Here is a 13,317-nt window from a genome sequence, read left to right on the forward strand (position 1 = left end):
CATATGACTTAGTTGGCTACACCCAAGGGCCCATTCCAACACCCCCCCTCTAGCAGGCAGGACATTGTAGAACAAAAGGGGCACTGCCACATCCACAGCTCTGCTGCTCATGGCAAACAGCAGCTGGTGAGGGGGGGGCAGGATGATGAAGACCAATGCAATTACATAAGAGCAGCAAGAGCAGCTTGGGACCCAGCAGATCCCAGGTTGATTCAACCTCTCTCCATGTCCAGAATGCCATCTTTTGGAGCCTTCTGCTGGTTGTTGTCAGTGGGCATCCTGCCAGTGGCAATTTGGTAGGTGGAAGGAGGACTGTCACTCTGTCAGTGGTGGGTAGCTGACTTAACCGGCAGAAGAACACCTCCACCTAATCCAACCTCCTCCCGGCCTGGTGTGAAGGGGTGGTGGTGGATTGCTCTGTAAAACTACATGTTTGTAAATGTGTATCTATTAGTTAGGTAATAGGTACCTGTGAAGATGGGAAAAATCAGTCTTAAAAAATATGGCCATATGCCACATGTGTATGTTCATTGCTAATACGCAACTTTATTCAGTGATGGAACTGGTTATTTGTTTTGATATGATAAACGCATATAATATTGTTACAGTACCATGAGTTTCAATTTAACAGCTGGTTAGCAGAAGATAACTGCTGGCTAGCAACATGAGCCACAAACAGATTCCTAAGTGAGAATTTTACTACTTTCGTGCTTCTGATAAGGAAAATTCTTCACATTTCAAAAGATGAAAGACATAACAGTACACCTATTGCTTAGATATCAGCACAGCAAAAGCTTATATAAATTTACCTTTAATCCCACAATCATCTGTGAAAACATTAAATCTACAGCGGGGAAAAACCCCACATTGTTGTGTCCACAGCAATGTGGAAACTCCAATAATAACTAAGTAGTCAGTTATGCTGCAAATTGTACTCAATAATAATTCATAATCATCTATACCACTCTCTGCTTTGTGCGATACAACCATTTTTCTTCCAGCAGTGACCCAGCTGAGATGTAACTGGAAATAATGGTTTCCCACTATGTGAGCAAGCGTGCATGTGTCTTTGACAGGTCTTGTCCGCTATCCCCTTCCATCCTCCTAGTTTCTGTGCTGGAAATTTAAAATCAAATGCAGATGCTTTCAATTAATCAGTTTTCTGTGACGTCTGAATTCAGGTTTATTGAACACACCAGGATGTAGTCCAACACTCTAACCACTTGGTTTTTTCAGCAATCCAGATAACAAGATTTTTTAAAGCAACAATGGTTACTAAGCACCATTTTTACAATTCTACTTGTGTCCCTGCTATTCAGTGAGCTGTCCCACCACTATTCAGTAGCCATTGTGATTAATTAATCAGTTGTGTTAATTAATTAAGCAATGTAGGAAACTACCTGAAGGCACCAAGGTAGGATAAGTCTTGCATGGAATAACAAAACTTTGATATGAGCAGGATTTTGCTTCAGATCACAAGTTGAGGCTAGAAATAATCTATCCCCTTCCCTCACTCTCAAACTTGGGTGCTTTGTTGGTTTCACCTTTTTCTGTGGCATGTATCTTGGCCCACTCGGTTAAGAGTTCTGAGGGTATCCCTTCAACAGATGGGCAACTTAGATGCACTTTGTTCATGCTGTCTTCCTATCTGTGGCATAGACATGAGAGGAGACGTTACCTTGGAGTGCACAAAGTGATCTTCCACTCCCTTTCATGGGTTTATTAAGTCCTCCATCTACACAAAGCTCCTATTTCCGTTTCATTCAATGTATTTATCACAGAGCAGAACACACATGGTGGTAACTCAGATTGAAAATCTGTTTAATTCAGCGCGCGCACACACACACGCACACACACACACAGAGTGGCAATATTTTTTTAAACTGTAACCTTAAAGCAGAAGCTGAAAAATCAGCACCGATGCTGATATCAGTGAGTGTTGAATGCCTTTAAAGAAATGAAACCTTTAGGGAAAAGATCAGTGTATTGTCAATGAGGAAGGAAGAAACTTCATGGCCAGGTAGCGCTAAAGGCAGACTCTATTGTGAATTAGTAGTAAATCCTAAAATAAAAAGTCTTGACGTCCTTTAATCTGTATGCCCCACATATTAAAACCATAAAATCTGATTTAAAAACATGTCCTATCAACACTATAACCCTAACCTCCTTTAAATACTGTTTTTATTGTAAATCAGTGTGTTACAACTTGGGCAGTAAGAATGACTAAATGCTACACAACTTGCAACACAACTAGCACAACCCAAATGTCATAGTAAGATTGCTTAAAATGACTGTCCAATAGGGCATAATCTTTTCTTGACAAGTTTGCTTACTGCACATCAGTGTTTACCTCTCTGGTGGATTCTCAATGGTTACCTCCTTAGATATACTTGGATGGTGGGGCAGGGGTGTAGAGAAAAGGAAGAATTGCAAGATACCTGACGGATACAGACGATTTGACCAACAATTCTGTAGTTCTTCACCCAACAAAAGCCTGTACAACCTAAGCCACAAAGCCAAACAATCCACCAGGCCAGGGTCAACAGACCTTTTGCTATCAGCCTGGAACGGCATGAATAAAGTTGTCAAGCATGTGGCTATGATGATGTTGTATTATTATCATAATCATCACAGCCAAGTGCTGCTTCTGATTAATAATAATAATAATAATAGGGTTGTCAAACTCTTGGCTGTGATGATGGTGTATCATCATCATCATCACAGCCATGTGGAGCTGCTGATCATCACCATCAATTACCCACCCTTCAGCCAAAAATCCCAGGGCGGACTATAACAATTTTAAAATACAACATTATGAACAATTAAAAATCACAAAATAGGGTGGGTCCTAAAAATATATGTCTTAAGTGTGCCAAAGACCTGGGTCAAGAGGTGCGGCTTCAGCATTTGCTTAAAACTGTACCATGAAGTTGCCAGGCGCACCTTGGTGGGAATGGGGTTCCACATCTTAGGGGCAACCAGAGAATGCCCTCTCACAGGCAAGGCCGTGCCAGGCATGACTGGGCCATTGGGCACCAGCCTGCCCCAGGCCTGTGTCATCATAGTCCAACACCCCCCATACAGGTGGCGTGGGACTAATAAGCCCGCCCATGTGCCCCACCTATGTCTTGTGTCATGTAAATAATGTGCGCGCATAGGGTACATGCCTGCCATCAACCAAGATGGTGACAGGCACGTCAGTCTATTAGGGAAGCCCCTACTGATGGGAGAGGTAAGCGGAGCATGCAGATGGGCTTTCTGTCTGTATGGGGGGTACCTGGGAGTTCCTTCTCCACGATCTGCAGCAGGCATGGATTACAGGACCCAATGTTGCCACGGAACAGGAGCACCACCCTGCCACCCTGAGGGGCCCTCAGCCGGGGCCCAACCTGGCCACCCTCTGGTGCTGGCCCTGCTCTCGGGCCACCCCTAGGACTACCAAATGGGCCCCCTCTGCTGATCTCAACCCCCAAGAGGGTCTTTAGGTAAGGAGGCGGTCTTTCAGATATTTGGGACTTGGATATGGATGGTGGAAGTGATATATTGACTGGGGGATGTGTTCTGGTTGGAAGGCCACATCTATGCTATTCTCTACCATGGAATGTTCAGAAATCCCAGCTTGCTGCTTTTAGCAGCGGGCATCATTGCACTTCATGTGTGGTGAGGGGGAAAGAGCCAATCAGGCTTGTGGAGGTGCTGGGTGGTATGTTCCTTTAGCCCTGCTGGGACCCAAACTGGGGGCATGGGTTGATTTGGCAAGGACCAAACAGGGAAACCCTCTGCTTTGGGCCGCACCAAGACCATATGCCTAGAGACACTTCAGTGTCAGCAGCAACTTCCACAAAGAGGATTGGCGATGAGGACTCCAGAAAATGATGCACCAGACCAGGAAGCGGAAGAGCAGCACAGCAGCGGAGGCAACGGGACCAAGCCCTTCAAGCATCAAGATTCATGAGGTGGTGTTCAAGCAGGATCAAAGACTCCTGAGATTGTGTGAGGAGAGGGATGGGCAGCTGACAAGCAGGAGCCTGATCCGGCAAAGGAGCAGCCAGAATATAGGCTGCAGTTCCATATTGCCCCTTAGTAAAGCATTGCAACGACAGAAAAATAAAATTTTCCCCCTTTTAGAAGAGTGAGGTGGGTCTTCTTAAATATGCATGTTATTCTAGTGGAGGTAGTGGCATAAACTTAAGAGGCATGCATAAGATGCTAGGTGGCATTGAGCCCTATAGGCAGCATAGTATTACATGTTGTAGCCACCGTTACAAATCCCGGCAACCATTTTTCTGTGCTGCAGGTGGAACTCGAGTATTTGGAAAAGGGAGGTTTTTCTCATCATGGAAGTGGCCCATCCTTCAGAGGGGTTTTTTCTTGTTTTGGCTGCAGTTGGCTAGTCATGTGCAGTTTCAGTTGGCCCAACCTTGGCTCCTGGCTTAAACTTAGCACAGGGAGAATGCACACTTCACATTATCAATCTCCTTGCTTCAACCACCACCATTTTCGGGGCAAGTGTTGCAGCTCAGTGACAAAGCATTGGCTTTGCATGCAGAAGGTCCCAGGTTAAATCCCTGGCATCTCCAGGTAGGGCTGGAAAAGACTCCTTGTCTGAACCTCTAGAGAGCTGCTGCTAAGTCAGTGCAGACAATACTGAGCTAAAACATATATTGGTAGGGTTGGGGGTGGACTTTGTAACTCTGGGAGTATCTGCTCAAATCCCAGAGAGATTTGCAGGTCTGTTGAAACAGCTGCTTGGCCACAGCATACGATCAAGGAGCTGAAACGCATCAGCAGGGTCACAGACCATAATGATGAGGTTGGCGGTGATGTTATTGGTGGTGGTGATAATGATGGTGTTGAGATCCAGAGCCTCTCCTTGGGCCAACGAGTGGAAGGGATGTTTTCCTCACACCCTTTTCCCTTCACTTTTGAGTTAGGGTATTGCACCTCAGAAGAAGGCAGCTTCCCACAAGCAGCCAAGCCCTTCGCACCCACAAGGCAGAGCTAGTGACAGGAAAAATAGGAGGCCAATTGCTGTCACTGCATCACCCAAAACTTTACAAGCCTATGCATGTACAGACAGTACCTCTGTCCTCTTGGGTCTGTCTCGTGTTCTTGTTCAATGCATGGAGCTCGTGGGGTGGCAGGATGTGCAGACTCCACTTGTACTGGTGGTGCAGGCCCCCTTGAATGCCTCCCAGAAACAGGCCTGGAAGGGTGTCCATTCACCTACTAGGGGTGCTGGCAGCAATCAGCAGAAAGGAAGAGGGACTCAAAGTGTGTGTGGCAGCAAGGACCCAAGGCTGCAGAGGGAGTAGAGGAATGACAGGTGAGTCATCATCCTCTGATAAGAGGTCAACACCTTATTAGATGACACCTGCTCAGTTTCCAGAGGTGGCATTGTGCAGGAGGTGCAAGGAACAGTGGGAGGAAGAGGCTCCTCAGGAAGTTTGAGATTCCAGCCAAAGTGGATTGGTCTCCACTTTCAAGGCCCACAAGGGCCCTCCTAGGATCCACCTGCCCCAAAAGGTCAGGGAGAATATTGTTGATCTCTTTTCCCTTCTATGCTCAGAAATGGAGAAAAGCAAGAGTGAAGTAAGAAAGTGAGAAGGGGAGATAAATAAAAGGCCCATGGCAAAAATAACGTTCGACAACTGGCTGAAGGATTACAATGTGTTTGCCGGAATAGTCTTGTATGAGTATCGTGAACGTGGTTGGCACTTGCACAGTCATCAAGGGGTAGTGCTCTGGACTAGACTCCTTACAGGCGACATGGTGGCTATCACCTATGATGAAGCCATCCACTGTCGGGCCTCTCACAGTCTGAAGGCCCCTTTGGACTTCTTCCATGATAAGCTGTGGTTGGAGTTGGTGAGACCACATATTTTGGAAAGGCCCGAGAAAGATCAGACAAAGTGAGTATGCTGGGAATATAATCTGGGCAAGTACAGCCACTCCTGCTGCAGGCTTGCCCACACCTGTTTTGGCTCTCACCCAAAGTTGTCCTGTCCTTAGGATAGAGGGGGACAGGGTTCATTTCATGGAAAGCATAGCTTCATCCCCACCAGTGCCAACAAAGAACCCCAGGTCAACCCCAGTTCCTCGTAGAACCCAGTTCCTCATAGGCCACCAAAAAAATAATACCACCTCAGCTGAGGACTTGGGATTGGCCCACATGTCTGCCAGCTATATGTCCTCTACCTGGCTGGTTCTTGGTTGGGGTATCTGTCAAGTACCTGTGGGAGGGTACAGATGACATGGAATAGATATCAAATATCAGAGTTTGCTCTTTCTTTTAGAAGTTTCTCTTAAGTTACTGCACCTCTTATCATGGAATGCTTGAATATAATTGTAGTTTAATTATGTATGTATGTACTGCCTTCAAGTCGACTTATGGCGACCCTGTGAATGGGGTTTTCATGAGGCTGAGAGGCAGTGACTGGCTCAAGGTCACCCAGTGAGCTTCATGGCTATATGGGATTTGAACCCAGGTCTCCCAGGTCGTAGTCCAACACCTTAACCACTACACCGCACTGGCTCTTAATTAGTTGACTATAATTGCTCCAAGTATCATTTTCCTGACTAATCTTCCAGTTAATCCATACCCAGGAGAAGTACGCTTTCAATCAAACATGCATTGTTTGCCCCAAAGAAGTTATAGAAGTAGCATTCTTTGTGAACTGTCCAACATAATTCAGTGCAATTTCAAACATCACTATACTTCTTCATAACTGTCTTAACTAGTGTGAAATTTATGTGAGTGTTTACTAGGCAGTGATGGACAAGACGGCTGAGTACAATTTTTTTTAATAAAGATATAATTACAAAAAGGGTAAAATCAATTCAGGAAAAGGCAAATTTTAATAGATCATTAGATATCTAACATAATAACTCACATCCATGTTGAATACTATTACTTAAAGCCTGGTGGAAGGAACAAAATTTTGCATCATAATTAGAAAATTCACAATACAACTTGCCAAAAACAAAAACACAGTTGTTTAAAAATAAATACGCTCCATGCCAAATAGTACAAAATGAAAATCAACAGTCTCTTCCCATGTGAAAAGTTCCTTTTAACTTCCCCCCCCTTTCATATTGTGTCCGTTAATTGATGTGAGGCTTTACAGTCAAGGATTGCTGAGCTGTTCTGACTTTGTGCTGTTTAGAGGGGGTAAAAAGCCAACTGTTAACATGGGTCACAATTTAATGCTATTCTCTGCTTGTTTAAGAACAGTAAGGGTTGCACTGCTCACATTATAAATTTTTCATAGTACTGACACTGATTTATTGTCATCGATAATGGATAACAGGTGCATAATTACATTTCATAGTTAATGACTGTTCCAAGGCAGAAACATTATAGGATAGCCACAATTTACCTACCCTTTGGTATCTGCCTTCTCACCACTGCCATCCTTGGATTTATCTTCCTCTTTAATATCTAAAAATAATGGACAGTGGCAGGTTTACATAAATAATTTTTTCAAATGACAACTGGAAACTCAGCTGTTAACAAATTACAATGAAAATTAACACTGATATAAGGATTCCAGCAAAAATGCAGCTCTGCAAAATGTCTATTCATTTCATGATACTTTTAAATGAAGAATGAGTATTAGAAAGGTTAAACTAGGAGATATTCTAGGAAAGATAAAAATTCTCACCTACAGCCTAACCCAGAAATGCACAACTTAGACCCAAACCAAAGGCAGCCCACCAGTTATAGATAATGGCCTATGAGATGCATGACACACCAGCTGTTTAGAGCAAATGCAGGTAGTCTAACTGTGCAGGCCTGACCTAATTCTAACAATATTTAGTTGGAAGCAAATCCCACTGCTTTCAGAACAGGTTTAGACATGGACATCTTACCAGCTTTTTTGTCTTCTATCTCTTTTTTATCTTCTTCTAGTCGGGCTTTCTTTGCTCCTTTCTTGTGATCTGCAACATTTCTACGTCCACCTTCCCCTTCATCTTCAGAATCAGAAAATTCTTCATCACAGGCTATCCGCTTATCTGATGCACGAACTAGAATTAAAAGAGCAGGGTAGAAAAAAGATTCCTACAAGGTTGTCTTCTTGTGCATTGTATTTTTCTCACCATGAAGATGCTAACAAAAAAGTTATTCAGTGACAAGTTCTCTTCCCAAAATAAGTCGCTGCATTGATCACTGTCATCATGAAAAGGCTTTCCACATGACAGCAATTATCTGGAAGGAAATTCTACACTACAGACGGTGGGTGGGGAATGAACTCATCATGGGGATAAAGTTTCAACAGCATCGTTGTGGTAAGTGCAATGTGTACACTAGCTCTTATACAGGTTTGAGGCAAACGTTGCCATAATTTCACTGAGTTGGTCCAATATGCAAGGACTGTGTATGTAACTGGTGCCCTTGCCCAAGAACAAGGGAAGCATCTGCTAAAGGAGAAAAGGTGATTTTTGCCAGTTCCCCCTCCATCCTGTGCCCCCAGGACACCCCCCCAAACAAAATCTGTTCTGAAGAGTCTCTCAACACTTCAGAATCATTTTTTTTAAGTGAGGCTGGTAACTATAGGGGAAATTGGCAAAAATTACCCCCCATTCTGATAGCAGAAATCTATACTTGAAGGAGGACGAATTTAAAATCAGTCAGTGAAAGAAGTAATAATAAAAGAGGGTGGAACAGAAGTGCCTAAACAAGACAGACCGACATAAAATGACCATCCAGACCAAACAAATTAGCTCTACTGTGTTGTGAGGAAGATAGCAATAATGTATCAGGACATGAAGGCAGAGGGGCTAGGGAATAACCAGAACTGGTGACAAAATCAACAAATAAGCTGCCTCTGGGGGAAAGCTTATTATTTTTTAAAGCCAATCCTAAAATCATATGCATTTAGACAATCTTTTGCTGTGACATTTTTACAAAATTGCTTAGATTTTATACCAAGCCTTGTAATGTTAGCCCATTCTTACTAGAAATACGTTTGTCTGGATCTTCCCCATCTTCATCACCACTATCTTCATGAACAGCATCTTCAGGAATAGACTGCATCTGCACACCAGGAGCGTGGGGCAACATGCGCAAGTTCTCAAACAAACGCTGTCTGCAAAGCAAACAATCCAGGGAAAAGATGTTACAACTTTCTTCTCAATATGTTGGGAGATTTCTTAGTTCTCTTCCTCAAAAAAAATACCCAGCTACCTAATAATGGTAGGAAAATAAGGTGAAAAGTCAGTTATAAAGCAAGAGGACTAGGGTAACTTTCTTGCAAAAGGCAGGCCATGGTATCCAAAGAAAATACACAAGTGGGCATGCGTCAGATGGAATATCTATGGTTAGAGGTATGCATGTTTTAAAAAATGCAAGCTCCCAGAGCTTATTACTCTGGGAGTATTAACAATCAGCAACATAATTTTAAAGTGATAATATGATTATGTATGCTGCATATCTACTGACAAAACACTTTCCTGAGACTTAATAGCTCTTCTGCAAAAATAACTAGTTTACCTTTAAGCAAATAGGGTTTTAATGATAGACCAAATTTTGAAAAAAATAAAAAAAAATTAAAACCAATAAAACATCGAGGACTGTAGCCATCTAAATCATACTCTGAATAGACCCAATGAAATCAATGAACTTGACTAACTGAAGACCACTGATTTCAATGTGTCTATTCTAAGTAAACAGCCAATGTGGCATAGTGGTTACAGTGTTGGACTACGACCTGGGAGACCAGGGTTCAAATCCCCACACAGCCATGAAGCACACTGGGTGACCTTGGGCCAGTCACTCCTCTCAGCCTCAGAGGAAGGCAATGGTAAACCCCCTCTGAATACTGCTTACCATGAAAACCCTATTCATAGGGTCGCCATAAGTCAGAATCGACTTGAAGGCAGTCCATTTCCATTTTTCCATTTCATTCTAAGTATAACTTACAGTAGCTGAATACAACCCTGTGACAATAACAAAGAAGTCTCAGTTTTATCCAATGGTGTCCCTCTAGCGACAGAAGGTTCAATCAATGGAATGGGAAGGGTTTTTTCCCCTGATTTCCACTCTCCTCAATACCCCTCCCCCAGAAATCTGCTCCAGAGGATTGGTTCACCCTTCAGAACAACATTGGATGTGGCCCAGGGAAGCAGGGGAATTGGTGAAAATTGCCTCCTTCCCTGTTCCACTGACAGAAGCATCCACTGATCAAAGAGCCTTTCAGCAGCAAGGGGACATTAAATGAATACAATGTTTGACTTTCTAGCATCACCCCTTTTTAAGCAGTAATTCCTCCTGCTGTCCCAAGAATCCAGGACCTTATTAGTCCTCCCTTTCCAAATGCATATTTACTCATAGTTGTGTAAAATAATTGGAAAGATTCAGACCTTTATATTATCTATGTCTATATTATCTATGGCATTAATACTTACTTAATCTTCTCCATATACTCTGGAGTGTTCTGGTTTGTCATATTTGATGGACTAATATGTAGCTTGAAATCTGGTCCAAAATACTCAAAGTAGTCATTATATGGCAATTCTATTAAAACAAAATTGAGGAATAATAGCTTAAGACAACCTTGTTGTTTCTCAGATTGTGCATCATATCATATCTTATATGACACACTGCTGAAAACATTACTTTTCATTTTCTTAATGCAGAAAAAGGAACAAATTCATAACTGTGAACATGACTGTAATACATCATGTGATAGTTCTCAAAGATTCGATACACATTCAAAATAAGATTCATGAGGAGTTCTAGGCGATACTGTAGACATGTTATGACTCAGAATTATATTTTGATCCAGAATACAGAAATTAGGAAGAATCCCAATTTATCCTAAAGAATGAATACTTTTTTCAAGATTAAATGTACTACAGTTCTCTTCTATAGGAGAAACCTGTAAGTTCCACTGTCATGTAAAAATGAGGCCTCCTCAGTACATTGTACACACTACAAATTATGCTGTTAAGACCTAAAAACTTGGTATTTATTAATGTAAAGTTAAATGATGGCAGGGGAAAACCAGCCCAACACAAGGTTGTCATGACATGTGAACCAGGGCTTTGCTTCCTCAAAACAAACCATGGCAGTAAGTCATGAACATACCCTGGCATACTGGTCATGGTTGGTTTGGAGAGAAACCAACATGAGCTCCAGGTCTGCATGTTACAGCAAGCCACACTCTAGCTCCTTTCCCCTCTAATACAGCACAATCAGAAGCCAGGAGGAGCAAAATGCTTATGTGCATTAAACCACAGTTTATTTTAAACTGTATTTCAGTGTGTGTGAATCAGGCCAATGAATACCCTTACTCATACAGGGTTAATGCAGATTTCTATGCATATCATTAATGCTTTATAAAACTTCTGTGCTTCCCAAAAAGACATCCATCTAGATAGGCTATTTGAAGCTAAGAGCCTGACTAATGAGCCAGAAACCACATGGTTCAAGAGAGCTACCTGCTTCTTAATGATTTCAACCACTAGCACAAATAATGTAGATCAAATAATGACTATGATATAAGAATCTTTCTGTAAGTCACCAGGGAATCCTCTCTATAGGCCGTATGTGAAGATATACTATACTGCAATAAATATATTTGCAGCTACAGAATACTAAGGGCCCAGGGAAAAATATTTTTAAGTGCACTGATTTCAATGAGAAAGGTTTAGCACGTGCTCAACTCCTTCAATGAAATGAGCAGGACTTTGCCTGGACCATGCTTGAAGATTGTCACATTTTCTTTCTTTGTTTTAATACCCCATGTTAAATCAGCTACAAACTCCACATTTTACAAGATCTCTAATTTTCTATCTAAAAATCCATCAGTATTTGAGGGTTGTAAATTTCAAATTCACAATGATCATACATTATCTAGTAAATAATACTGCCTTGTTTAGGACATCCACGCACCAATAGCAAGACCTGAATGATTGTGGAAGATTCCAGACACTGAATGTGTCACTGCCATTCCTCATAATGAGACAATTTACACCCCTTGTATCAGCTGTGGTACTCCTTATAATATTTACCATTAGGAATTTCGCAATCTAAGGCAACAGCAGTCTCGTAAGTCCAACATCGAGCAACGTTCCGTATGGTATATCCACCTCCTCCAAGCATCAGAAGAGGCAAGTTGAAAGTCTTCACAACTTCCACACATTTAGCATGGCCTACCATAAATAAGGATAAAAAAACCCACTAAAGACATGCAATTATGTAAATTATCTTTATTTCAAGATTACACTATTAAGATGTATATACAGGAGTCTCATCTCTAAAAACTAAACTAAACACAACTGAAGGGATACAACTACAATCATCTCAATTTTGGAATCTGATTTTCTGTTTTGCATTTATGACAGTGAGATAGCCATATACAGATTTTTTTTACAGGTGTCATAAAAGCACACTGATGAAAATGCAGTTTAACCCAATAAACATAATAATTCTGTGATCTACATACAAAATCAATACACTGCATACATTATCAATGCCATTATAGCAAAACACTATCCAGAGCTTGGAAGTAACTCATTAGAAATATCGAGTCACTTGTAATTCATTACTTTTTAAAGTAACAAGTGGGTAACTTCATTACATTTTTCTAGTAATAGAACGACTAGTAATTTCCCTACCTTTTAGCAGCAACGGTAACGTTTCTGGCGTTACAATTGGACGTTACTGGGGGGGGGGAGCAGGGGAAGTCTTCTGCTCCTCTGATTGGTAGACGAAACACGTGCCTCAAACTGGGCTTCTGGACAACGTCACACTTCCTTCCCTCGTGCTCTGTGCTTAGAAGCACGAGGGAGGAAGTAGAAAGCCAGACCACACCGGAGGGCAAGAATAAAGCAGAAGGCAGCAGTAGCAAAATGGAGATGAGTGACAATGTATGTGTGTTACCCTTTCCAGCCCGCTCGTCCTGCTGCCCCTTCCACTCATCCTGTTGCCTCCTCTGCTACTCCTGTTGTCTCCTCCGCTCGTCCCACTGCCCCCCACTCGTCCTGTTGCTTCCGCTACTCCCGTTGCCTCCTCCGCTACTCCTATTGTCTCCTCCGCTCATTCCACTGCCCCCCCACTTGTCCGATTGCTTCCCCCACTACTCCCATTGCCTCCTCCGCTACTCTCGTTGTCTCCTCCGCTTGTCCCACTGTCCCCCCTATCCCACTGCCTCCCCCACTACTCCTGTTGCCTCCTCCACTCATCCCACTGCCCACCACTCGTCCCGTTGCCTTCTCCGCTCGTCCCACTGCCACCCCACTCGTCCTGACAGTACCTAGCAAATAGGGGTTTCTAATTGGCAGCAATCAATCTGCCATTTATAACATATTACC

General features: G+C 42.6%; 1 protein-coding gene across 2 annotated transcripts in view; it reads right to left on the minus strand.

Annotated features, from left to right (window-relative positions):
• Positions 1-6,839: 6,839 nt before the first annotated feature.
• HDAC2 (histone deacetylase 2) overlaps positions 6,840-13,317 on the minus strand; it is a 28,899-nt gene continuing 22,421 nt past the window's right edge. For both annotated transcript variants that reach the window (XM_061623656.1, XM_061623655.1), the window contains exons 9-14: positions 12,016-12,156; positions 10,408-10,516; positions 8,959-9,089; positions 7,873-8,028; positions 7,384-7,441; positions 6,840-7,158 (exon numbers count right to left, since the gene is read on the minus strand). In XM_061623656.1, the coding sequence (XP_061479640.1) occupies positions 7,128-7,158; positions 7,384-7,441; positions 7,873-8,028; positions 8,959-9,089; positions 10,408-10,516; positions 12,016-12,156 (626 nt within the window). In that variant the 3' untranslated portion in view covers positions 6,840-7,127. The remainder of the gene's footprint in view (positions 7,159-7,383; positions 7,442-7,872; positions 8,029-8,958; positions 9,090-10,407; positions 10,517-12,015; positions 12,157-13,317) is intronic.

Source organism: Rhineura floridana, chromosome 4 (assembly GCF_030035675.1).
Source record: "Rhineura floridana isolate rRhiFlo1 chromosome 4, rRhiFlo1.hap2, whole genome shotgun sequence".
In the NCBI taxonomy this organism is placed as follows: domain Eukaryota; kingdom Metazoa; phylum Chordata; class Lepidosauria; order Squamata; family Rhineuridae; genus Rhineura; species Rhineura floridana.